This window comes from Microtus oregoni, unplaced genomic scaffold (genome assembly GCF_018167655.1).
Source record: "Microtus oregoni isolate MIOR12 unplaced genomic scaffold, Mior012 000022F_ref0000154, whole genome shotgun sequence".
Lineage (NCBI taxonomy): Eukaryota > Metazoa > Chordata > Mammalia > Rodentia > Cricetidae > Microtus > Microtus oregoni.
The window spans coordinates 32776483-32803958 of NW_024543081.1; the positions used below are offsets into that span (position 1 = coordinate 32776483).

A 27476-nucleotide genomic window follows, 5' to 3' on the forward strand; every position below is an offset into this window, starting at 1 on the left:
CCAGGTTTCTTGTGACTTGTCTGACTGCTCTGTGCTCTGCATGGCCCGTGCTTACTGGAGCTCACTGTCCCCAAGTCTGATTACCTGGGGCTCTCAGTTGTGTAAGACCAGGAGTTGGGTAAGGGACTCTCTATAGCATCTTCCTAAGTATTTGGCTGCCTACAGACCCAGTTATTTTTAAGGGAGAGAAGAGAATAAACGATGTGTATTTGGAAAACAAAACAACAAAACCACAACCAATCAGCTTTCCAACTGTCAATCCCCATCCATTCATTCAGCGAACATGTAAGGACTGTATGGCTGCGATCTTGGTCACTACCAAATGCCTGCTGACTAAAGCGCATGCTATTAAATACTCAAGAGAAGAAGCAGTAAAAATAAGGATACCGTGGGATGCAGAGACACACACTCAAGGAGTAAAATAAACTGTGCAACTGACCTCGAGGAAGTTAAGGGAAAAGCACTAGCTAAGGGGAGGTCTGAGCATGAAGCCGGGTCCTGGCAGCAGAGGGGAAGAAGCATGTGGAAGGAGAGCACCACTCTCTGTGGAGGGCCCAGTCATCGACTATGAATTTTCAGAGATACAAACAGCTCTACAAGAAGATCACACGAGACTATGCGTAGATGTCCACAGCCACGTCCACAGCCCCTGCTGGAGCTGGGGCAGAGTCAGAGCACAGCACAGGAACAGGCAGCCAGAAGGGCATGCAGGGTCTCCCCGCTGCTGCTTAGAAGAATCAGGACACCTCACTGTATGTCAAGAGGATTTGGGATAAAGACATCAGAGTTTTGAGCATGGACCACTTTTAGGAAAGAATATATGCTTTTTATTAAGAATACAAAGCTATTAATTTGATTCACTGGATGAAGTAATTTAAAAGAACTGCAGAGTGTAAAAGCCAACTAAAATTAATTAGCCCTAAACAAAACAAGAAGTATTAAATTAAATGTTTTACAAGACATATTTTATTGAAACTAGGTTTTAAGTTTCCAAGATTAATGCATAAATTGAATACAATCCTAATGAGAAGAATTTCAGTTGAAGGGAGAAAGGGCTCAGAAAGATGGGATTCTCCGTTTGGAATGTAAGTATTTCAGAAGAACAAGGAGTGAGGACGAGGCCAGGCTAAAGAGTCACAGCTGCTGTCACCCAGTGTGACACAAAGCAAGTGAAGACTGAGGAGACAGGCAAGTCTATGAGTAACAATGTTACCCAGCACGTGGGCGCTAACAACGAACGGTGCTGGGGCAATGGCATGCTGTCTAGGTCAATGTTCAGATACATCTGCAAGCCTTTTTTCTACAAAGTAACAGAGGGTAAATATTTTAGGCTTTGAGTGTCACAAGGTTTTTGATACAACTACCCACTTTGTGAATAATTTTAAAATTAAGATACTATTAAAAACAAATGACACTATTAACATTTTTAAGAGGCAAGGGTAAAAGCCAGCTGAAGATACTTACAACAGAGAAGGGCTATAGCCCAGCCATACACTGCAGGGCATACACAGCTATGTGAGACTGTTGTGCAAAACACAAGCTGCAAAGGCGAATGAACGCAGGCTGCCGCCTATCTGGTTAGAAATGTCATGGTTAATCGGGAGACATTTCATCTGCAGAGACTAACCTGGGTTTTGTTTTTAGAAAATGGTTAATTACAGTCTTTTCCTGTGTTTCTAAAGGTGGAGGAGTAGTTATATTTTCTTATGTTTATATAAATTTCATTTGCCTTCTATTTCTGTGCCATGTTTTTAAAGACTGTTTAACGTCTTTCCATGTTGTCTTTATGTATCAGCTCTCTTCACTGTGGATGTATTCACTGGTGAGTTGGCCGTGGTGAATCACTTTTACACACGTAACACCCCCACACCCCAGACAGCTCAGCTGTAGAGATGAGGAAGCACAGGAAGTCAGCTCTCTAGCTCCAGATGTTCTGGACTGGAATTCTTTCTGTATTGATCACATGTGAATTTTTATAATAGAGAAGAATATTTCCCCAGCTCACAATCAACACCTGGCAGGCTTTTACTTCTAAACAAACAGTCATTAAATTGACTAATTTCTTGGCATAAGGATAGCTGAGTCAGGCGGTGGTGGTGCATATCTTTAATCCCAGCACCTGGGAAGCAGAGGCAGGTGGATCTCTGTGAGTTCGAGGCCATCTACAAAACGACTTCCAGAGTCGCAGGAAAGCCAGGACTGTTACACAGAGAAGCCTTGTCTTGAGGACCACCCCCAAAGGATAGATGAACGTAAAAGGAAATAGAACTGGAGGAGCTGTTTTAGTACTGTCATGGACTCTAGCACCATCACGTAATTTGAAGGTGCTCGTTCCATGAGGCTACAGGGAGATCTTGAGTAAGATTAAAGCTGATGAACCTTTCTCTCAATTTCGTCCTCCAGCCGGCGCAGCTCCATCTCACGCTGATCCTGCTGAAGCTTGAGAAAGCGTCTCCTAGCAGCATCCTGTAAGCGCATTTCCTTCATCTTCAGCTCTCTTTTCGCAGCAGCCAGCCTGAAAGACAAACTGTATCAAAGCACTCTCCAACACACCTTTGATTTTTTTTTTTTTTACCACTGTGCTATTTGGATACATTTTGTCCACTATAACACAACTGTGCTTACAAGAAACAAAGCCAGTACTCAAGAGGGTCATGGTGAGGGCAACTGGCCATCCTTTCAACTTTACCTTCCAACATTCTACCTCTGAGCTACTTTCCCAGCGCCCTGACGGAATCCAGGGCCCTCTTACATGCAAGGCCAGTGTTCTAACAGCAAGCTGCAGCCAAATGCTATCACATCGTTTCAGTACAAGTGATACTCTTCAACTAGAGGATCACTGCAAAACCACTACAATGGCGTCAAGCAGGGTACCCACACCCTTTGTAGTTTTAGTGGAGGTCATCAGTTCTGCAATTGCTCTAAATCACCAGGAGAAATAAGACTCAACAAACACGGGGAGAAGTGTGTGTGAGGTACACACCTGTTTCCCCAGTACTAGGGAAACCTGGGCAAGAGATTCCCACCTTTGCCAAAGTGTAAAAGTTTCAAACCTTGTTTTATGTATACGAGTGTTTGCCTGCATGCATGTATGTGCACCACATGCACGCCTGGAGCCTGTAGAAGTCATAAGAAGCATTGGACTCTTAGGAGCTGAGGTTACAGATGGTTGTGAATGCCTTATGGGTGCTGGGAACCAAACCCAGGTTGTCTATAAGAGCAGCAAATGCTCTTAGCCACTGAGTCATCTCTCCAGCTTCTTGTCAAAGATCTCATTTGTTTGCTGGCTTTGAGACAGGGTCTCACTGCGCAACCTTGGTTGTCCCAGCTATCCTTGAACTCCAGAGATCCACATGCCTCTGCCTCATAAATGGTGGTATTAAAAACATGCACCACCACACTTGGCATTGCCAAGGTTCTAAATGCATAAGTAGATAAGCGATTTATGTTTCAATTTGTTTGGATCATATAGTTATGGTTAAACATAATTACATTGTGCTGTGTGGTAGTGACACAAACCTTTAATCCAAGCACTTGTGAGGCAGATGCAGGCGGATCTTTGTGACTTCGAGGTCAGTCTGGTCTACCCTGTCTCAAAAAACAAACAAAAAAACTCCAAAAATTAAGTTGCACCAAAAGTGATTTTCCAATACTCTATTACAAAGCATTTCTGCCTAACATAGAATGATTTAAAAAAAAAAAGAACAAAAGAGAGAAAAAGTCTCACTCTGTAGCCCAGGCGGGTCTGGAACTTCACTATGAAGCCCAGACTAACCTTAAACTGGCAATTCTCCTGCCTCAGCCTCCCTGGGTATTAGGATGACAGGTCATGCCTGGCTTAAAGTGAACACTGCTAAGTAAGATTTTCAAAATACATTAGAGCTTATATTACATCTAAAAATTCATGCAGGGGCCAGATTCAACACTGCTTTAGAATTAATTTTACTACATAAAGTTTAGGTGGCATATGCACTTTTTATTACCTTACACATTTGCTTAATGGAAATTACACTGGGTAACTTTACAAACAGTGTTCTATGTAAGAAAGGCAAGGGAACAGAACTTATCTGACTCCTGTCCTCAGTTTCCCATAGCAGTGGATTATACCCATGTCCTGGATCATGTGGATGCACCCGTGTCCCTGCTGGGTCACGAGGACCGCACCCGTGTCCTGGGTCACGAGGACCGCACCCGTGTCCCTGCTAGGTCACGAGGACCGCACCCGTGTCCTGGGTCACGAGGACTGCACCCGTGTCCTGGGTCACGAGGACCGCACCCGTGTCCTGGGTCACGAGGACCGCACCTGTGTCCCGGGTCACGAGGACTGCACCCGTGTCCCTGCTAGGTCACGAGGACTGCACCCGTGTCCTGGGTCACGAGGACTGCACCCGTGTCCTGGGTCACGAGGACTGTACCTGTGTCTCTGCTGGACCATTTTCTCTTCCTCCTGCAGAAGCATCTCTCTTCTCGTCTCCTCAGCTCTACGAAGCAGCTCCTGCTTCTGGTACCAAGCCTCATCCTCAGCTCTCTGTTCATCGACTTCAGCTTGCATATTTTCAACTGTCTGCCTGAAGTAGACAATATTTATTATTATAAAAACACAAACAAGAAAGTGAAGTAATTTAATTCAAAACAACCAAGATATAAAACGTAGGACCTGCTGAAAGTCCACTATGTGGTTTTATTTTCAGATACAGGAGGAATTGGGCATCTTTTTTTTTCTTTTTTTTTCTTTTCTTTTCTTTTCTTTTTTTTTTTTGTTTTATTTATTTATTTTGAATTGGGCATCTTTGAAGACACCTCTAGCCTTTGAATTTGGATTTTATGCACATACTTTAGAATTCAAACTGACTTCTCAAAAAGCTTTTACTTGGAGTTGGAGAAAAGGCTCGGAGGTTGAGATTGTGTGCTGCTCTTGCAGAAGACCAGGTTCGATTTTCTAGCACCCACAACCACCTGTAACTCCAGGGGACCTGCCATCCTCTGGTCTCAATGGGCACCCCCCCCACACACACACAGTGCCCACAAACCCATGCAGGGACACATACATACACATAAATAAAAATAACCTGAAGAAAATAGCCTTTCTTATTTACAATGTTTGGTTTATATCAAGAATAATTACATGATTACCTCTCTCTTAAGAAATCCAATTCATCATTCCTGATCCTTTCTCGTTCCCGTGTCTGATAGTCCACAATAAACTTTGGATATTGATTAAATATGGGATATTGCCCTTTGGTCAATGCAACAAAAGCATCCAGCATGCTTCTTGGATGAATATCAGCAGGTGTAGTCTCCATGAGACGATAAACTTCTCTAATTACAACATTTATGTCCAGGTTATTCCGATGGTGAAAAAAATACTGTAAGAAAACTTGATGTTTAAATCAGAGTTTACGCAGTAAAGCTAACTACCACTCAGAAGTAGTAAAAACGAGGACACCATGAGATGCACAGACACACATTCAAAGGGGCAAAAGAAACAGAGCAATTGATCTTAAGAAGATTGGGGGAAACACTAGCTGGGTGAGGCCTGAGCTTTGAAGCCAGAGTTCTGGGAGCACAGAGAGGGGGAAGAGGAGGCTCTCTGGCACTGTGTAACAGTTTAGGCTAGTGCAGAATTTGCTACAAAGTCCAAACTAGCCTCAAACTTGTGACCCTCCTGCCTCAGCCTCCTAGTGCTGCTATCACAGGCCTCAGGCCTATAATTCCAGCACTAGGAGGCAAAGGCCGAGGACTGCTGTGAGTCCCAGGCTAGCCTATGCTACAGACTGAGTTTGAGCCAGCCTGGGCTACATAACAAGCCATTGTCTCAATAATCCGAAACTGGCTGCGCACAGTAAAACTCTCAAGTTCTACCTATACACATTTCCAGACAAATACAGACCAAAGGAGCCACACATGAGATCATTCAAAGAACAAGCAACAATCAAGTGTTAAATGCTCTTTACAAAGGAGAAAACAGCACAGTTATAACCTGCTTGTCAATAATCACGAGGTCAGGGATGTGGTCCAGCATTTTATCTATTATATTTCCACCACCTAACATCAATGCCTCACCCTGTAGGCTCTCACTAAAGAAATATACTTCTTAGCATAAGCAAATGAGATCTGAGAACTTCTTGTTTGGGGTTTGCTGTTGACTCGGTGGGTGATGGGACGGAACCCAGGGCCTTGTGTGTGCTAGGCAAGCACTCCACCATCGGCCATATTTCCAGCCTAGAGAACCTTCTCCATGGACGGGTATTTACCTCAATATCATCCTTAAGAGTAGAGTTGAGCAAAGGTGCTCTAGAGCAGGTATTGTAGGCCACCACGGCCATCAGGAGGAAGGAAGGGTGATTGGAGAAGACATTATCGAACAAGCGCAACCATTCCTCTCTTGTCAGCACTTCTGAGAACACAGTTTCAAGGAGAGGCCAGGCGTACAGCTAAAGCAAACAAGAAACGGTGGATATCACACTGATAATCTAAGAGTCAAAAGAGTCAATGGAAATTTAAATTATGCAGTAAATATATTCAGTGTTTAATTATGAAAAGAACTTAAGAACTTTGTGAATTTGGGCAACAGGTCTGCTTTACCCCAGGCTAGAGATCAACCCAGGGCCTTGTGCACACAAGGCGAGTGCTCAACCACTGAACTGCACCCTCAGCAACTATCTGGACTCTCTTCATAGACTTTCAGGAAGACAACTCAATAAAGAAGAATGGCGAATTGTTAAAAATACAGACTGCGGCCGGACAGCTCAGCAGGCACAGTTGTTGGCCATCAAGCTAGATAACCCAAGTGTAAGTCCTACACACATGCTCACAAATGTGCACACACACACACACACACACACACACAAATAAATTAATCTAAAAATAAAAATTACAAAGTAGAATATATCTTTCATTATTCATTGGGGGAAATACTGCTTTATCCATAGCAAAGTCAATTCTGGCTCTCACAATAAAGATGTCATTCTAAAGTCCTTCTGTTTCTTACCTGGGAAGTTACATCTCGCTCTGTAAAGTGCTGCAGCAGTTCCTTGTCATGAAATGCCAAAACATTTTCTATCATGCTAAGAATATTGATGGGAGGGTTAGGAAAGTACTCAAACCAATGTTGACACCAATTGACTACAAAGGAAAAAAATAATCAGAAATTTTGTCTTTAAATACTATTATGTATCATAAAAGAATTTTTTGAGACAGTCTCACCATGTGTGTGTATCTATGAATGTATGCATGTATGTATTCATATTCCCAGGCTAGTCTCAAACTTCTGATGCTCCTGTCTCAGCTAACCTAATGTTGGATTACAGGCATCGGCACTGGAACTTTTTATCTCTAGTTCTGTGCTATTTACTCATTCATTTAGTTAGTTAGTTATAGGTTCTAAGGCAGGCCTTGCACTTGTGGTCCACCTGCCCCAGCCTCTGGATCGCACCCCTGTTCCACCAGCCCCAATGAAATAATTTTTAAAAATTTTGCTCTTCAATATGCTCATGAATAAAGAAGAGATAGTATCTTTTTAGTTTCTAGAACATGAAACTCCATGGTGTTAATATAGTAACTTAGGCATAAAGAGAATTTGCCAATTTCTTCAGAGCAGTTGTTGAAAATGTGTCAATAAAAACACATGTGTACACACACACACACACACACACACACACTTCCAAACCATTCCTAATCCAACATGTTGGGCCTTCTGTTTCCTGCTGACTCTTGTATTTTCTGTCTTTGATTAAAAAAGGGCTATGTGTTTGGTTTACCCTTACTGTCAACTTGACAGGACTTAAAATCACTCAGGAGACAAACTTCTGGGCACATCTGTGAGTACATCTCCAGAGAGGTCTCGATGAGACGAGGAGAGCCACCATCAGTACCGTGGCTCTGCTCCATGACAGGGCCCCAGGAGGCACAGGGGAGAGCGTGTGATGCTCGGCACCAGTGGGTACTTCCTGCTGTGGCCTGTGGACGCTGCTGCCGTGACTCCCCTCCCACAATGGACTATGAGCCGTCAGCGATTTAAGCTGTGTTCCTTGATGTTATGACCGCCCATCTCAAACCAACAGCAGAGGTTTCAATAGCAGAGCACTATACTGTCTATGAGGGCTTTCTAATTCTAGAACTCTATTACTTCATTTATTGCCATACATTGAAATCTGAGCTAATAATTGAGCCAGAAACAAGATCTCGCCAAGGTTTCCACCTCTTTAACTGCTGCTGTGGGAATGGCACATGCAGTGAATTACTGGAGCACACTGCCCTGGCCAGCCTGAGAACGTGAGGCCTCTGTGCCTCGGTCTCATCTCTAGAAAGGGGATAGCCTTAGCCATTGCACAGGTGGCTATGAGGGGAAAATGAGCAAACAAAAGTCCAACACCGAGAACAACGCATCATACAAACGGCTCGACTTTAGGAGTCTCAGATGTGGGGCGAGGGCAGCAGCCAGCACCTGGGCACTAACCAGCAGGCCCTGGGTGCAAAGGGCTCCAGCGAACAGTGGTTCTCTGAAAACAACCAATCCCCACCTAGAGCGAGACCTGCTTCTTTCTAACCGAGTCCAGCCTGCAACAAAAGTGTCTAAAAACCCCAGCTCTCCATGTATAAGTGACTGATGTGTTTACTTCTGTCCTCAACTTGACTGTTTCATACTTGACTCAAAAATAAAGAGCTCTAGGTTCCCTAAGGGGGGCAAAGGTGCCAAGACACCAGGGAGGTTTGGTTCTGCAGTCATGAAGTACTTACTTATGAGAGTAGCAACGACTTCAAAACAGATGAGCTGATTGTTCTGGAATAATTTTACAAATGGAAAAGCCAAGAGTGGAAGATACGGTGTGTCACTGAAGATCGCAGACCAGTGAGCTAACGCAGAGAGGGTTCTGGAAATGAGAAAAGGAAATAAAAACTAGAAAGGGATAGCATTATTAAAAATGTCTGAGTAACTGATTGGATTTGGTGGAGACTTTCTCTCTTCTCCCCATCAGACAGTTCCCCTCTTCAGAAGCACTGGGTGGCGGCAGCGCACACCTTGATTCCAGCAATGGAGAGGCAGAAGCAGGCAATTCAAAGCCAGCCTGGTCTACACTGTCAAGTCCAGGCCAGCCAGGGATACAAGGTGAAACTGCATCAAAACCAAACCAAAACCCAGAACCCAATCTGCCCTTATCACCAACAAAAGAACTTAACCCCATACAAATGGTGGTATTACATAAATATGTGTTCTGTGCCTGAAGTTTTCAGTTAATATTTGAAACATTTACATCAGTATGTGTAGCATAAATATCTTCATGATGTTTTTCTTGGTGCCTATGAGAGCTTTGTGCTGAGGAATCTCATTTATTTAAATAAGGTTCCTGTCATTGGGCCTTAGGGTCTTTCTGCTTTTCTAAACAATGCTGCACTGAGTACCATTACAGATGCCTCCTTCTTCAAGAGGGTAACAGGAGGGTAAGCACAGAAGATATGCACAGCTGTAATTTCAGTAGCCACCGCCACACAACCCTCCATGAATGTCTGTGTACTCTGCCGCTGACACCGTGAAGGGATCTCTGTTTTCTCAAGGCTCCTCACAGTCTTGTCAACATTGTGTGATGGATAGTCTTGGTTGTCAACTTGGCTATATCTGGAATAACTGAAATGGGACTGGCTGGGCACAGCTGCGAGGGATTTTTTCTAATTAATTCATTTGAAGTGGGACAACCCACTCTTTTAATCTCTGAGGTGGGCAGACCCACCTTTGACCTGGGCCCCACCTTTGGCTTCAGTGTATGTAAAGAACAAGGAAGAAGGAAGCGTGTTCTCTTTGTCTGCTTGCCTTCACTCCAGCTGGCAAGCCCGTTCTTTCATAGGCATTACAGCCTTTAAGACTCTGGCGCATACTGAAGATCAGCTAAGAATCCAGCCTCGTGGGGGTTCTGGGGACTGAACTCAGATCCTTGGGTAAGTGCTTTATGAACTGAGCCATTTCCCCAACCCCTGGAAATTTTTCTTTATAGAAATTTCCCACAAAATAAAAGAGAAGGAATGACAGAGCTAGATAGTCAGTGTTTTGCTAGTCTCTGGGACACGATAGATCTAGAAGATGATCACCAATGACCAGTACCACCTTCAAGAGAGAAACGACCAGGGACTATAAGTCTCCTAACAGAAGCACACAAACCACTTATGATGTCTCCCAGTAAACCCAATTGGAGAAAATCAATACCCTAACTTTCTCTCCCCTCCCCCCTTCAAGACAGGGTTTCTCTGTAGCTTTGGAGCCTGTCCTGGAACTGACGAGTGCTGGGATTAAAGGCGTGCACCACCCCAGCCTGGCAATGTCCTACCTCTTGTCAGGACCTTTCATGCATGATCAGTGGCGAGTATATCGTGGATAAAGAGAAATAGGGCAAACACTAGGAAGGCAATAAACCACCAAAATCCAGAAAATCTGTGGTAAAGTATGTAAGGTAATTCCTGGTTCTTCACCAAATACATTGCCAAGCAAACAAAGAGAATCTGTAGATTAAAAGAGGCTCCAGGGGGTCTGTGTGGTGGCACATGCCCAGACTCCCAGCTCTCATGAGGTAGGAGGGCTAAAGTTCCAGCACAGCTTAGGATACACAGACACTGCTTCCAAAAAGCCAAATAAATAATAAAATAGAAAAATAAAAGAGACTTCAAGGGGGTGGGGTCGATCAAACATTGTATGTGTAACTTGTTTGAATTCAGATTTGAACAAGTTTACCATAAATTTCCCACATCAATCAGTAGTGGGGACGCTAATTGGGTATGTGGGTACAGGAGTGAGCCTTTTTGTCGATGACAATGGCAGTGCGCATGCTCAGGTTAGAGGACCGGCGTCTCCAGCCTTGAAAGGCACACATGTGCATGCATGTCCAGGGAGGCAGCAGAGCGGCTGCTGTGGAGAGGGAGGAACACTGCAGTGAGGGGTCCACGGCAGCTGCTGAAGCTAGTGAGGGCACAGCTGCTCCTTATGGTGACCTACTTTACATAAGCTTGCCGTTTCTCATCAGAAACACGTAACACTGAAGAAAGGTCTTGGATTTTAGAAACCAGGAGCAACTCCAGCTCTAACAAAAGTGACTGAATCACATTACCCAATCTCTCTATGCCTTAGTTTCTTTACCTGTAACATAAATTAAATCCACATTTACCTAGCAATGAAGATGCTTGTGAAGACGCTTAGCCTTGTGATGTGCACAGTGCCACCTACAAAGTCCACCCTTGAAAACTGTGCAATACAGTGACTGGAAAGCAACCTTCCCCTGTTTTACATAAGCTCCCAGCTTTGTGCTCCACCCCATGCAGGGGTGGGCTGCAGCTGGACGTAGGGCTTACAACTAGCATTTACCACGTGTCTACTACGAATCAGATGCTGCTGTAAACATCCCGAGTGACACGCTCTTCAAACACCCCAATAATCTCAGTGTTGGGGTGATTAGCTCCCATTCCATTTCCTGCCAAAAATGTAAGGATGTGGGAGGAAAGACATATCCTTTATCAGTTATTAAATGATGGAACAAAGAGTCCACTCTAGGTCTTCTGTCTTAAACCCCAAGCTCTTTCCACTACTTTGCATTGTTCCTTTAGATTACCAGAGAGAGTAGGATTTTCTGGTACATGGCACAAACTAACATCCATACATGATGTATGTATGTTTTGTTTTTAAAACAGTCCTACATACCAGACAAGGGCCAAGCGATACTTTGTAAGAAGGGGATTTGGAAAACGCGCAGTTCCTGGGTCCCATATCCCCATGCACGGCTGCAGTGCGCTGAGCGTACCTCTGCAATACTCTCAGGAGCTTTCTACTTTTGATGGGGTATTTCTTCTGAAGGTTGAGATAAGCCACATGAGTCCCCTTATCCACCAGGCTACTGAATGCAGTATGATTTTCAGGCAGTTGTAGTAAAGAACGCCAAATAAACATTCTGAAACAAAAATTTAATTTTAAATAAATAAAAAAACCCTGCTTTGAATAAAACTGACTTAGAATGGAAGAATCCGAGTTTTACCTGTATTTTGTTGGATATTCCCCATAGCCTTTCAATAAGATTTGCAAACGTTTTTTATTTAATCCTTCGGACAATTCATTCTACAAAAAGATTGCATCGGTAAGTGACAGCTGTGAAACAGGACACAACACGGCAGTCTAGTCCACAGTGACCGCCACACAACACAACACGGCAGTCTAGTCCACAGTGACCGCAGACTTCACGACACAACACGGCAGTCTAGTCCACAGTGACCACAGACTTCAGGACACAACACAACACAACACGGCAGTCTAGTCCACAGTGACCACAGACTTCAGAACACAACACAACACGGCAGTCTAGTCCACAGTGACCACAGACTTCAGGACACAACACAACACGGCAGTCTAGTCCACAGTGACCACAGACTTCAGGACACAACACAACACGGCAGTCTAGTCCACAGTGACCACAGACTTCAGGACACAGGCACAGGACAGGCAGGGGGCACATGCTGGCAACTTAGCACTCAGAGAGTGGGCTGCAGGGTCACGAGTTTGAAGCCAGCCTGAGCTACAGGGAAGCTCCTCTTTCAAACAACCCAACAGAACTAAACATAATATACAGTATTATGAAATATACAGAAATATTCATGTCCCTAGACCTTCCATCCATGCTTCCTCTCTCCTACCTCCCCAGTGTAGCCATACAAAGCATATGACAGTTACTCATATTGCCCCTCTAACAAAGCACCAAAAAGGAAGACACCAACCAACACACCTGGAATCTGCTTTATACATTCTTTCATACATGTAAGTTTTATAATTGAAATGCTTATAAAAATTATTTAAATTAATGTGAAAAATACCAAGTGTTGCTGAAGACATGGGATAACTAGAACTCTCTCTCTACTGTGTTAGGAATATGAATTACTTCAACGGCTTAGGAAAACTGGCAGTATTTACTAAACAAACCTATGGTACATCAAGAAGCTAAGGTATGAGGCAGAACACATACTTAGTACATATGTGTAATGCAAAGGTCTCTCCAATACTCACCCTCCCCAGCAAGGAGAGTATTATCACTGAGGCAAAGGACAAAGTCTAGAAGGGAGTGGTAACGTCCATTCTTTAATGTGGGTACTGCCAGCCTGGGTGTATTCAGTTGCTGAAAATGTACTGTGTACTTTACATGTGCATTTTACTGTCAATAAAAAAGTTCCTTGAAGATAATGTTAAACATTTCTATGAAGATTTATATTTTCTTTCTATTTCAAAATAATATATATGCTTTGTAGATAAAACAGTTAAAAAAGAACAGGAAAACCATTTGAGAAAAGAACATGGGGCAATAAGATGCTCAGTGTTTTGGCAAAAGTGCTTGCTGCACGAGCTTGGTGACCTGAGTCTGACCCTTGGAACTCACAGTGGAAGGAAAGTTGTCCTGATCTCAACCAGTTCACATTCGTGCGCACATACATACACTTAATTTTAAAAAACAAAACATTTTGAACTTTCTCCCAGAGTGATCCTACTATTGGCTGTGCAGTGACAGACTCTAGAGGGGCCATGTAAAAAGCATGCTTCCTGTTTTTCCCGTTATAACCTTTACAGCAGCACTAATAAAAATACAACACGAGCCGGGCGGTGGTGGTGCACGCCTTTAATCCCAGCACTCGGGAGGCAGAGGCAGGTGGATCTCTGTGAGTTCGAGGCCAGCCTGGTCTACAAGAGCTAGTTCCAGGACAGGAACCAAAAGCTACGGAGAAACCCTGTCTCGAAAAATCAAAAATAAAATAAAATAAAATAAAATAAAAAAATAAAAATACAACACGAGTCACAAATAGCATCTAAAATTTTCTAACAAGAGCATTAATAAAAGTAGAGAGAAACAGGAAAAAAATCAATTTCATAATATAACTTATTTAACCCAACATAACCCACTTTAACACATAATCAATATAAAGTCAATTCACAAGATATTTTACATCCCAGGCTTTCCTACTTTCTTACTGCATGTGTTTTACACCTAAAGCATCTTTTAGAAACATTTATTTACTTAGCACACGCATATGTGAAGATGCAAGTGCATTCCACAACACAGGTGAAGATAAAAGGACGATTGCCAGAGGTGGTTTTCTCTTTCTACTGTGTGGGTTCCAAAGATGGAACCCAGTTGTTAGTTAGGGTTTGTTGTGTTTTGTTTTTAGATAGCATCTCACTATGTAACTCAGGATCCTGCGTCTACCTTGTAAGTGCTGGAATTGCAGGTGTGTGCCACCGTGGTAGGCTGCTATAGCACATCTCCACTCAGATTACCACAGCTCCATTATCACCAGCCACACACCAGCCCTGAAATCACAAGCTGAGCCCACAGCAGGGTCACAGTAAGCTGGAGTCGAATTATAATGAATTCTTACCTCTTTGTTTTCTACGTTACCCTCCAGGTCTTGCTTGAGTATTCTCGTTTGAATTCTGCTCTCTTTAGATCTTGCTGGCCGCTGTACTCTTCCTGACACCATTTTCATCTTAAGATTACTGGAACTCAGTGTATTATTAGGCAAATCCTCAATCACTTTGACTAAGGGAGGAGGTGGCTGAAGAGGAGGAAAAAAAAAGGCTCATGTATTTATGTTCCTATACGTATCTGCCACAGGGGGTATCCTTGGAAAGTAGGCCTATTAATATATAGTTCATCAACTTTACTTGAATAGCATGCTTTAATTTGTATACAGCATATGTCTGCCAAATTCCTTTAAGAATAAATAAATATACATGATTAACACCAATAAGTAGAATTTATTTTAAAAAGGTGTCTTGAAAGAGCATGATGCCAAACCACTTTCTACTTGCATGATAGAACCGACACATGACGATGACACAGAGAAGGCAGGGTTAGACATATGTCCTGGGAGGATGCAGAGGAGAGCATCCTAACAGGCTCAGGGCTCAGGTGCAAATCCTGAGGGAGCACTGGGTCCCCTGCACTGCGTGGGGTCAAAAACTGTGGTCTGCACAGCGACGGCATCAACTTAATGCATCAACTGCTTAAGAGGGCAGCTAGGCAAGACCACTCAGAACCCAAGGGCTCATTTTTGGGGGGCTCTCGAGTGGGAAAATCTTACAATCAACTTACTTAAACTGAAATGACTCACTAGAACATTTTCTTCATAAATGGCACTCCTTTTGAAATCAGATGATTTTCCTTATTCAAAGGAAATGAGCAAAAAGGTCACACAGGCCAAGTTCTAAAGTGCCCCCTTCCATGATGTAATTCTTCATCTCGGGGTAGCATCAAAATGATTGATCAAATTATGGTCATCTTTAATATTGCTGAACTGTTCTTTCTTTAGTTTCAGTTCATTCTAAGTTTTCATTAAGCCTCTATTCTGAAATTATTTCCCCTGCTGGGGCCTCCTTCTTGGCTCTAAGCACAATCTCCCCAAGGCTAGAGCTGGACATGGGACTGAATTTGACTCCTCTCTGTAATGAATACGTAAGAATTCACTGACTTCATTAGAATCACATCAGAAATTCTCTAATGACGGGAAAATGAAGCAAAACTCGGGAGAACGGGGCACAGGTAAGTCAAGGTTTGAACAGGAAAAGTGGCTAGACATTCATGCAGCTGCAACAGCCGCGAGACTCTAGGCAATGTGCCCAAAAAGTAAAACACGATTCCACTTTGGAGCAAGCTTTCCTTCGCTGTGCTCTCAGTGGGCTGGGCGCACAGCAGCACCAGGAGGTGACTCAGTCTCTTTCCACCTCCTTTAGTCGGTAGTGGAAAATCAAAGGAACAGGCTAAAGACGCTCAGCGGGAGCACTTAATATACATACATTAAATGTTCCAACAAAAAAAGCAGAACTATGGCATCTAAAATGGCATATTTTATATACTATAGATTATATATAAGAAACAGATAATTCCATATGATAGAAAATACATACTCACAAATACACACATGCATGAATACATCTATTAGATGAGTCTTGTCATTTCAAGTACATAATTATATAGAATTATCCCAAGTACTGAATTAGTAGAAACAGAACCACTGATTCCAGGAAAAAGTTAGGAAGCCTCATTTACATATCATCAACTGACTTGTAACACATAACCTTGCTTTGATAAGTGTTTCTGCTTAAAGATACCTTATTTGAAATACATTACTGGCCGGGCGATGGTGGCGCACGCCTTTAATCCCAGCACTCAGGAGGCAGAGGCAGGCAGATCTCTGAGTTCGAGGCCAGCCTGGTCTACAAGAGCTAGTTCCAGGACAAGCTCCAAAGCTTCAGAGAAACTCTGTCTCCAAAAACCAAAAAATACCTTACTGACTTCTCAGCTAATAGCACTAGAACTCACGCCCAAACGAGTTTAGGATATATATTTTTCCTTAAGGCACAACACAGCTTTCTTGTGCTTAAGAAAAACCAGACCAAGCTTGAGCACTATTCTTGAGGGTCAATAGAACAGTAAAATCACAACACAAAGACCCAAAATGTAAAATGCAAAACTCATGATTCTGTGCAGACTCGGAAAGACATTCTGATTGTAGCATGAGAGATAAAGCAGTGAAGGCCTTGTCCTACTCAACTGTGGTGGGGCCAAGTGTATTAAACGAGCGTGGAATGAATGCATCGAGATCATATTAAGAAATCATAAGACAGAAGAGTGGCTCAGAGGAGAGAGACAACTCTCCACAGGTCTGATGGCCTGAGTTCTAGCCCTGGATCCCACCATGTAGCGGCTAGAGAGAACCCCGCCTGAGAGCTGTCCTCTGACCGTCATACACATGCCATGGCACACATGTGCCTACACACACACTAAACATTTTAAATCACGAAGTGACGAGGGACTGGAGAGACAGCTCAGCAGTTGGGAACACTGGGTGTTCTTCCAGAGGACCTGGGTTCAATTTCCAGCATTTATGGCAGCTCAGAACAGCCTGTAACTCCAGTTGCAAGGGATTGGACACCATGACACAGACATATAAGCACAGGCAAAACACCAATGTGCACAAAATAAAAAAAATTTATATTTATTATAAAAAATGATGAAGAGAACATTATTTTATAAAAATGTCATGTAGAAGATGGATTGATAGAAGGAATAGCCACTGAAGACTGATTTTAGGAAATTTGTTTAAATTACTGTAACTCAGAATTAGTTAATAAAGACCAAGATAGATTGCAGGTAGCAAAGACAGATGATTGACAGATTAACAAATAGATGACAGACAGATAATAAGATGCTTGACAGATAAGATGATAGAGCATAACAGAGATGATGGATAGATGCACGATAGGTAATTGATAGCTAGGTGATAGATTAGATGATAGATGGTAGCTAGAGACATATCTCAAACTTAAGAAATCTTATGGCTTAGCAGAGACTGGATCAGGAAAGAAACAGAAATGGCCACAGCGCTCCAAGGGTTGTAACCTACAAGGTGGGAAGAAAGAGCGGGATGGAAAAGAGATTACGGGTGACAGTGAAGAGGGGAGCACAAGCTGAAAAGGAGCCTGGTGAGAAATCAGAGCTGGAGATGCAGCTCTTCAGAGCCAGGGAATGTGTCCTAAACAAGTCAGAAAACAGCAGAGGAAATATTTCCTCCTTGGTGATACAATATTGACGTGCAGAGAGCAGGGTCAGTCACTGGAGGACATACCTTATTTATTTCTTGTGTTAAAGCCTGAACAGAATATATGTTCAGACTTCCATTTTCCATAATAGATGCTATGTACCGACCATGTGGGCTAATTACTGATGAGCTAATTCCTTCTTCGACGCTCCCAATTTCAAAGAGAAGTTTACAAGTCTGTATGTTGACAAATCTCATAATCCCATCTTGACTCAGCACACCAAGAACCTGAGTAGACAGAAATGACGGAACTGTAACATTTGAGAGACTAGCTATAAGTGTGTACATTTATATGTGTGTCATGCAAACATATTTTAAAAGTAATGTATTCATTTTATATAATTTCTAAGAGGGCAGTTCAACCTTCAGTGAGCCATTATGCATTCTGAAACTACCAATGAGGGCTCGTGTGGATGTGTCTGACTCACTCTGACATGGTATGGAGTACACTCCTGGAAACCATGGAAGGCTTTGGCTCCCCCAGGCAGGCCACCTCCACTGAGACACAGGATCAGACACTGACCCTCACCTCCACACTGGCTGTCAGCGGCAGGAACGAAGCACATGTGCTCTTGGTGAAGGTTCCCCACTCCCTGCCAATCTCCAGCCGCTCTAACTGATATTTGGAGAACAGACTGAGATTATGGGTTTTAGTAGTAGGAAGCTGGTCTTCAATGGGAAAATAATGTAAATTTAAGTCATATGATTTGAAAGCATTATCTGGGTAAGCCTCTTGCACCTGTGGCCTGGGGTCATGGCTACAACCCATAACCACACGACTTCCCCTGTCGTGTCGCTGCACGGTGGTAACAGGAAAAGCTCTTCCACTGGCTCCCTGCAGGGCACAGTGCTCCATGTGTGCAGAAGACGCAGGCTGCTCTTGAGAGCAATTTGGAAAGACCCTGTCCTAGTTACAGATGCTCTGTGAAATGACTTCAACTCTTGGATTTTTATCCTACAAATAGGATATGAAAAATGACTCATGAAAATTTATCTGGTGAGGCAACATTTATAACAAAAAGGCCTAAGAATATATTAGGTGCCCAATAACAGAGAAATTATTTAAACACATCTGATTTAAACACAGATAAAGAAAAATATGAAATATTATGAATCCATGAAAGACATTTTGTACTAATATAGAATAATTCCCAAATGAAGAAAAAAGGTATAAGGCTGTGTAGAGAGAAAACATGTTATATATAACAGCAGTTGCAGGGGAGGAGTTAATGATTACACAACAGGAGACGGGATGGGGCTTACCTCCAATACCTACTTGCAAGATACCCATGTGCTTACATATTACATGTGTGTGTAAAACTACATGAAACACATATGAATTTAACTTTAAAATTCATGACTGTGACTGTCAGTTTAAAGTTAAAGCAATTATTTATCAGTAGTACTAAAGAACACAAGTTTTTGAATTCTTCCTTCAACTCTAGATTCCTCACACACACACAAAAATACATAAAATTTTGGAATTGTGTCAATCATGCTATAGGTGGTATAGGAGCTGATGAAGATGAAGCTGGGATGCAGGTGGGGTGGGGACATTATGGGGAGCTGGAGGGAGGTAGTGTGGGTGGACATGGCTAGCATACTTTGTATAAATGTGGAAACTTTCAAAGAACAGTTATGATTAAAAAAGAGAAATACCTGAACAACAGAGCCAGCATGGGTCTGGAAGCGGAGCTGGCTCTTTCTGTTACTAACCTGATTGGAACCAGCATCAAAGCTGTCAGGAAGGAATTCAAGGTGGCGAACAGCTCGGACCTTAGTAGGCATCTGGATGATTCTGAAGAGCTGTGTGGTCTCCAAACACCACAAGTGCAAGTGGTTGGATTTGCCTCCAGCAGCCAAGATTCGGCCATCTCTACATTTAAAAATACAAACCCGGTGAGGGACCAAGAGCAACTGAGTGGGCGTGTGCATCAGTGCTCGCCTGCAGTCTGCTGTGAGGTCTACTGATCATGCCGGGCAGGACAGAAACCTCAGTCAACAGTATGGTTATGTTCCCCAAAAGTAGAAATACACACTGAAATGTTTACCAACAAAATGATTCATGTAAGCTTTGTTGCTAAACAAGACAATAGAGAAATGGTCAGAGACAGAAACAGGACCAGAACTGACTGACAACTGTCAATCGGATGAGTCCACAAGTTTCTCCATTTTTATATATAATCAAAAGTTTGCACAATAGCTAGTAAGTAGTGATGCAAACCTTTAATCCTAGCACTTGGGAAGCAGAGGCAAGGCAGTGTGGTCTATAAAGCTAATTCTAGGAAAACCAGGGCTACACAGAGAGACCCTGTCTTGAAAAACCAAAGTCTGCATGATAAAGTCAAGTCAAAGGTCTGTAGATCACATCTAAAGCTGAAGGATTTTCCCCCAGATCCTGAATGGAAATTTAGAATTTTTAAATAGAAACTAAATTTCTTAAAAATGCTCATTACCTAGTCACGGCAAACACTTTGTATACGATGCTAGAGCCTTCAGGTGGAGCTGGTAATTGGTACTTGCAAAACAGAGTATCACATTCCCAGGCGAAGATGGAGTTGTCTTTGAAGCAGCTGAGGATTGTGTTACTGAATGGGAGAAAGAAAACCTAGAGACAGAGAAGGTCACCTTTCACCCTGGGTTCACACAGTCCTCTTAAATTTAAAACTACACAGTTATTTTCTTCTTTTAAGTTGATCTCTTCTAACACTGAGAAAATACATCTTAATATAAGATAGTATAATACCAGTATTTCATAAGCTATAATAAATAAAAATAAATGCCAAACCCTTTCAACTAAAAAGTTGACTACAATGATGAAATACATAAAATTCTAAATAACAATTTAAAATTTGTCAGCTTATATTTAATAATTAGATATCTGATGAAAATTAGATACCGCTGAATCAAATGTTTTACACTAATGAACATACTTATATACATATATAATTACACATGTATTTACGAACTATAGTCACCTGCCTATTGTCCCATACGTGCAATGAAGATGAAAATCTACAGAACCTAGCAGCATGTTGTAAAGCTGTAGCACAGCTCACTATTCAAATGCCTATGATGCCAGGTGGTGGTAGCGCACACCTTCAATCCCAGCACTCGGGAGGCAGAAGCAGGCAGACCTCTGTGAGTTCGAGGCCAGCCTGGTCTACAAGAGCTAGTTTCAGGGCAGGCTCCAAAGCTACAGAAACCCTGTCTCAAAAACAAACAAATAAACAAACAAACAAACACCGTCTATGATGATGTTGGTGTAAACAAACCTGCAATGCCAGTTGCATTCAGTGTAAATACGCAATAGTGTACAGGGCCTAACACGGTAATAATAAGCATGACTGTTTCCAGTTCACACATCTACTCCACTTTTAATCACCACTTCGGATAATCCTCCCACTTTTTCTGAGCAAGCAGCTTCATACTGGCAGCAACCTCAGACACTTCCTGCTCACATGCTCCATGGCTACATCCAGAGCCATTGACCTGTACCATCTGGATTGTGTGAGCATGTTGCCATGTTCATACAACAAAACTGCTCAACAATGCCTCTCTCAGAACACCCACATGGTTCAGGGATTCCGACTCTGTATTCATACGAACACTATCAAAAACATTAACCACGCTAAAGAATACTGCATGTTAGTGGAAGCCTAGAAAGGCTCTGTCACGGTCTCTCTAGACAAGAGAGTTCCACATGCCTCAAAGGCCTTAATAGCATCCCTCCCAAACCAGTCAACTACTCTATAAGTCCTCTGGGAACCACTGGAAAAGTGACGATAAATGTAAATACTACGTGTTCCGTGAAATGAAAGTGTATACACAATCACATTTTATTAGACACGTTACTTATTTGATGGAGAACTGAAGGTGGAAGCAGAGCTGAAAATGTTTATTATTTGTTTGTTTTTATGGCATCTTTTATTCTACTTCTCACTTGTCTGTTACATAAGCTTTAACCAATGTCTCTTTTTGAATATAAAGGTTTTGCTAGGGCTAGGGGTGTGGTTGTGGCTCAACAACAGAGTGATTGTCTAGCATGCCAGAGGCACCTGAATTCCATCCCTGGCACCCCAAAACAAAACCCAAAATACTGAAATTGATCACTGACAGCCTCAATATAACCCTCTGGACTCATCTGCATAAAACTCACAAACACACACACACACACACACTATATCTATCTATCTATCTCTATATATATATGCCACACATAAACATGTATATAAAGTACTATGAAGCATAAAAGTCAAGGTAATTGTTGATAAGACATGTAAAAGTCTAACCAAAGTACCTAAGATGCCAACAGAGCCCAATCGGAAGGGCCCTGCTCCTGACTTGTGCTGGGCGCACACTGCCACAGGCCATCCCTGGACCTTCTGATACAGACTTACTATGTGAGAAGATTTATAACATGATCTTAGAGCAAGAATTGGCAATGAATATATTATAATCCATAATGAACACATTAAGACACTTTCAAAACTGGTGTCAAAAAATGACTTCGGAAAATTCTTATTTTAATTAGCAGTCATTTTTTTTGTAGAAAAGTAATAAAGTTTATTCCTACTGGGAGAAGCAAAGGCTTAAAAGTTAATGAGCATCAACTTCTATTTTAGGTGAATAGCTGTGATAAGATTATTGCCTGCATGATTATTCATTACCAGATTTGTGATTTTAATTGCTAGATTTTAATGATTATAAAATTGTTCCTAATGAAACATGTCATTATTATTTAGATAATGTCATCTCCTGACAACATTAAGTACTTAAAAAAAAACTTCAAAAAAATTAACAAGATGCACGGGAGGGGGACAATTGAGCTCGGGGGGTGAGACTTGCTTCCTTGTGGCGTATGAAAACTCTAAGCTTTCTGTATTTGTCATTTTCTATTGCCATGACAAGATACTGTTGGCTAGGTATTTAGCTCCCAGTTCTGGAGAGCAGTCCTGTTCCTGCTGGGATCTGGTGGGTGTCTGGCTACGTCATCGCGCAGCATGCCGGTGGCAGGTCTGCAGAGGGAGCGATGCAGATATGCAGGAAGCCAGAGGGCTCGGCAGCATGGCTTCCTGGCTTTCTCTCTAACTCCATCACCTTTCCTTTCTGCTTTCCCTCTTTCTCTCAGAGTTCTCAAGAATATTTAATCCATTTCACCTCCCTAACGCTGCGGCCCTCTAATACAGTTTCTTGTGTTGTGGTGACCCCTGACCATTATTTTCACTGCTATTTCATAGCTGTAACTTTCCTACAGTTATGAACTATAATGTAAATACCTTGCAGGCAGGATATCTAATATGCAAACCCTATGAAAGTGTCATTCAACTCCCAAAGGGGCTGCGACCCACAGGTTGAGATCCACCACTCTAAGGTCTTGAACTTGCAGCAATCCTGTGGACTCCTGAAGGCTGAGATTACAGGCATAGACTGCATCCCTGGTTATTTTATATTTTTGAATGTTCCATTTTAAAGGGCTACATAACTTCCTTTTGTATTGTATTTATTTTCATGCACATGTGTTTGTGTGTGCATATATGTGATAGAACACACTTGGTGGTGAGAGGACATTTTGCGGAAATCAGATCTCTTTTTCCATCCTGTGGGTCCCAGGGATCAAACTCAGGTCATCAAGCTTGGTGATAAGGGACTTTCTTGCAGAGCCACCTTGTTTGCCCAACTATCTCTCTTGGAAAGAGTTTGCTGGTAACTTACAGACCACGGTGCTCTATTATTTTACTATATACTTACATGCATGCATCACAGCACACACTAACACACACTGTCTCTCTCTTTCTCCCTCTCTAACTGAATTCTCATACTTACTAAAATCCGGAGACATTTTAACTAAATGCCTAGATGGCCAGCACTGTTCATGTCGGCATCCATGCTAAGAGCAGGAGGCTCCTGTCATGTTCCACAGCCATTTCCACTGAGGGGTCAACTCCCACTCCTCTTTATGCTTTGGGATTTAAAATTCAATTTAAGTGCTAAAGCAATTAAAGAGGGAAAGACCTACTAAGACATTTGGCTCCCATCCCTAATGAACACGCTGCCTGCAACTTCTATCTTCTTTTTAATTATCAAAAGCACACTAGAGAACTCTGGGATTTCCATGGAGACCGCATGACAAATTTTTGGTTGACGTGCACTATTAGCTGCTCATGTTAATAATGAGGAGAATAAAAGCAGCATCACATTACAACATAGCCTAAATAAAGCAATTAATCTCACAGGAGACACAGATACTACAAAAACAATATTGAGCTAATCAGAGAAAAAATATTAAACATGGAAAGCAAAATAAATGAATCTTTTTTAAAGGTGGTATATTTATACATGGGACGCTAGTTAGTGAATAAAAGGAATAAAATACATAAAACAGGCCTTATATAAGTCAATACCAAATAGTTCAGTTTATATGAGTTTTATAATAGACAAACCAAACCACAGTAAAAAGATATCGGAACTATCCATGGACGGACATGACGACTTGAGGGCAGGAGATAATGCACCCTGCAAAGTAGCCTACTACATGTCTATATAATTATGAACTGAGAAAAGAACATAAGAAGTGTAATAAAATAAAAAGAATTCAATACATGTGATCGTTGGCTATATCCAAATGGACTTTCAAGTTAGTGTCTGTGTATGTAGTACTTAACACTGGCTTGTTCTGAGCATGCCAATCTCCTGTACCCAACCCCCAGTTCATGGGCTACTAGTCACTCTGGGGATTAATATGCTAATGACTTGATGGGCCTTGATGGCTGATTGCCCTGCTTTATTTTGGTTTTCCCTCTGGATGCCTAATAGAATGTTAGCTATATTTTTTGGTCAGCTTACTCCTTAAAAAATTTGGGTCCACTATCTAAGACTTACCGTTTGGTTAAGATTAGCTAGTCCGAACCCAAATATTAGTGGAAATCACCTAGATTAATTAAATGAACACAGTGTTGCACGGACAGCTTTGATCATTGCCACTGTATGGGCTTCCATCATGGAAGATTCAATTAGATATAGACTCAATTTACTATGTTGGACATGTAAAAAGAGAGAGAGAGGCGGTGGTGGCCCACACCTTTAATCCCAGCACTCTGATCTACAGTTCCAGGACTGGCTCCATAGCTACTGGGAAATCCTGTCTCGAAAAACAAAAACAGAATCCTCAATAAAAAGCACACTTCATCTTCTTTGTGGGAGAAAAAAAAAGAAAAAAGAGGGTATGATGAAAATTCCCCAGGCAACAGTGGAGATGACCCCACAGGCCACACACATTCGCATCTGTCACCCTCACCAAAAGTGTATAAACATTTCATATGTAAACATGTGTAGGCTTAAGTACTTAAGTACAATGATGTTCACATTTAAATTTAAATTTACTTTAAAACACATAAACAACAATCAATGACCAGATGATCAATCATACACTAACGTGTAACAAACTGCACAGTAGAACACATGTTAATGAAGGACTCTAGATGACAGGTACCCATGTTCACTAGGAAATTTTATAAATCTGCTGCATGTTTAGAGCTGTTCATAGCAAAACTGGAAAAGGGTTAAACTAAAACATCTTAAAATCTTCCACTTAAACATGGAAGTTTCATGGCTATAATAATTTAAAAGAAAAATTTCAGTGCTCTGATCATAACCATAAGCAACAGTTAAACCCGACTCCTCTGCCTGGGCTGAAGATACAACGAATCAGTACTTTCCGTCCCCTCCGAATCCCGTGACCAACATCCGGTGGGAGGGCACAAGCCACCATCGCTGACCTTCTGTATCCCCACAGACTGGCGGATGTTCAGCTTTCTTTTCCTCTGGAAAGTGTCCAAGTCCCAGAGCTGAGCAGTGTCTGAGGAAGTAGTGATGGCGTATCTCCCGGACGCGTGCACAGAGATGGAACTAACTGACGACTCATGCCCTCTCATCCAGCTAACCAGCTCCCTGGTGACTGTGGGACAGTGAAATTGTTACTCGTAAAGTGTCACTCAAGGATTAGTAAAACACTATACATAAACACCATGCAAGGACTGATTCAACTAACGGACAGGGACATAAAGGCATCGCCTTTAACAATGGCAAAGCTGGCAGCCTGCGGCTAACATTTACCACAGGAGTGTTAGCAACATATAATCATGGAAATTTCATGATATCTGCTGAGGGCTTACGAGCAGCCTCAGCGGGACACTAGAGCTTGGGTACTGTGACATGGTAACAGCTTGATGTTGCAGTTTACAAATAGTCTGAGGCACAAAGAACACGCTTAGATTAAAACAATTGATTTAAATAATTAATTTTGCCAGGCACAGTGACACACATCTGTCACCTGGGAGCACCTGGAAGAGTGAGTCGGGGGATGACTGTAAGCCTGAAGTCAGCTTGGACAACATGGTGACTATGAAGCCAGTTCTGACCACACAGATCCTATTTCAAAAGAAGTAAGTGAAACAAGCCACACAGAAAATAAAAATTAAGATGAATTTGGGCCACACGTGTTGTGGCCATAATCTCAGCACATGGCAGGCTAAAGCAGAAGAGCTCTGAGCTTGAAGCCTGGGCTACACAGTGACTTCCAGGTCAGTGGGGGCTGTACAGCAAACAAATAAACAAACAAACAAATAAATAAAAAAGAGTTTTGGCTTTGAGGTAGTCGTGTGTGTGTGTGTACAGAGAATACAGTCTGGTAGAGAAAACAGCAAAACTACTCATGCTAATTACCACTGAGTAACTAAATGAGAGTTTTATTTTATTCTCACACTTGTTTGAATGTTTCTAAATCATCAATATCATATTACTTTTGTGACCCAAATTCTTCCTCCCAGAAAAATGGAAGTGAGGAGAGAAAGAAAGCGAGATGTAAATCTAGGAAACAAAGTAGGTCAGAACTGAAGACAGAGCAACAGCTCCTGAGGGAAACAGCAGCCGACTGTGGTTGTTCTCACTTCTTCCTGTGGCTCCGCAGTGAAATGAAGAAGGGGCGACCACATTGGGAGCTTCCCATAAGCTCCACTTAAACCACTGCTTCCGATTCAGTATCGCCCCTCTCTGCCTATGGTGGGGAAGTTTCCCCTCGTATATGAAGTGCAATTCTTCTTTCCTGATGTTGAGTAGAAAACTAGAAGCTGGCCAACTACGCTCAGTTCTTTGTCTCTAGGGTGGAGCCCGTGATACATCCCTTTCAGGACAGCCCGTCTGGTGTTGTCATTGCTCAGGTCTTCAGGCAGCCATATTGCTGAGGTATCGTGGGTGTAGTAGCTTCCCTGTCATTTCTAGGAGACCTGCTCTCACAGCAGACTTCCTGGTCAATCCCAAGGTTTTTTTGTTTGTTTGGTTGGTTTTTAGAGACAGGGTTCTCTGTGCCCTGGCTGTCCTGGAATTCACTTTGTAGACCAGGCTGGCCTGGAATAGATCTGCCTCCCTCTGCCTCCCAAATGCTGGGATTTTTAAAATAAGGATTATGGGAACTGAACTCAGGTCCTCATGCCTCAAAACAGGCACTTCACCACCTGAGCCATCTCTCCAGCTTCAACCCCAAGTTCTACATGCTACTGAGAAGTGGGAGGCAGGTGGGGGCTTGAGGACCTTGGAGACCAGAGTCACAAGAGTCATTCATCTGTTAATGGATTCTGTGAGAAAGCAGGATTTGCCACAAACAAAGAAAAGGTGACTAGGAAGTAAGGAACTTAAATGGGGTGTCAGGTTCAATGAGAGAGACTAGGCTATAAAAAGATGGAGCTAAGACAGAAGAAAATGGTGGCATCCAAAGAAGCTAACTGTAAGCATATAATTTTTTAAACAATTTTTGTTCCAGCAGTGTTGGCTGGATTTTCTAGGCACTACTAAAAAAGGTAATTATT

General features: G+C 42.3%; 1 protein-coding gene across 3 annotated transcripts in view; it reads right to left on the reverse strand.

Moving 5' to 3' along the window:
• The window catches only part of Tbc1d31 (TBC1 domain family member 31), a 45782-nt gene that overhangs the window by 9838 nt on the left and 8468 nt on the right, over nucleotides 1-27476 (reverse strand). For all 3 annotated transcript variants that reach the window (XM_041672559.1, XM_041672556.1, XM_041672557.1), the window contains exons 4-16: nucleotides 25392-25570; nucleotides 20070-20221; nucleotides 19330-19489; nucleotides 17641-17841; nucleotides 14392-14568; nucleotides 12012-12091; nucleotides 11781-11927; nucleotides 8740-8873; nucleotides 6992-7125; nucleotides 6255-6434; nucleotides 5134-5366; nucleotides 4416-4568; nucleotides 2380-2515 (exon numbers count right to left, since the gene is read on the reverse strand). In XM_041672559.1, coding sequence (XP_041528493.1) covers nucleotides 2380-2515; nucleotides 4416-4568; nucleotides 5134-5366; nucleotides 6255-6434; nucleotides 6992-7125; nucleotides 8740-8873; nucleotides 11781-11927; nucleotides 12012-12091; nucleotides 14392-14568; nucleotides 17641-17841; nucleotides 19330-19489; nucleotides 20070-20221; nucleotides 25392-25570 — 2066 coding nt within the window. The remainder of the gene's footprint in view (nucleotides 1-2379; nucleotides 2516-4415; nucleotides 4569-5133; nucleotides 5367-6254; nucleotides 6435-6991; nucleotides 7126-8739; nucleotides 8874-11780; nucleotides 11928-12011; nucleotides 12092-14391; nucleotides 14569-17640; nucleotides 17842-19329; nucleotides 19490-20069; nucleotides 20222-25391; nucleotides 25571-27476) is intronic.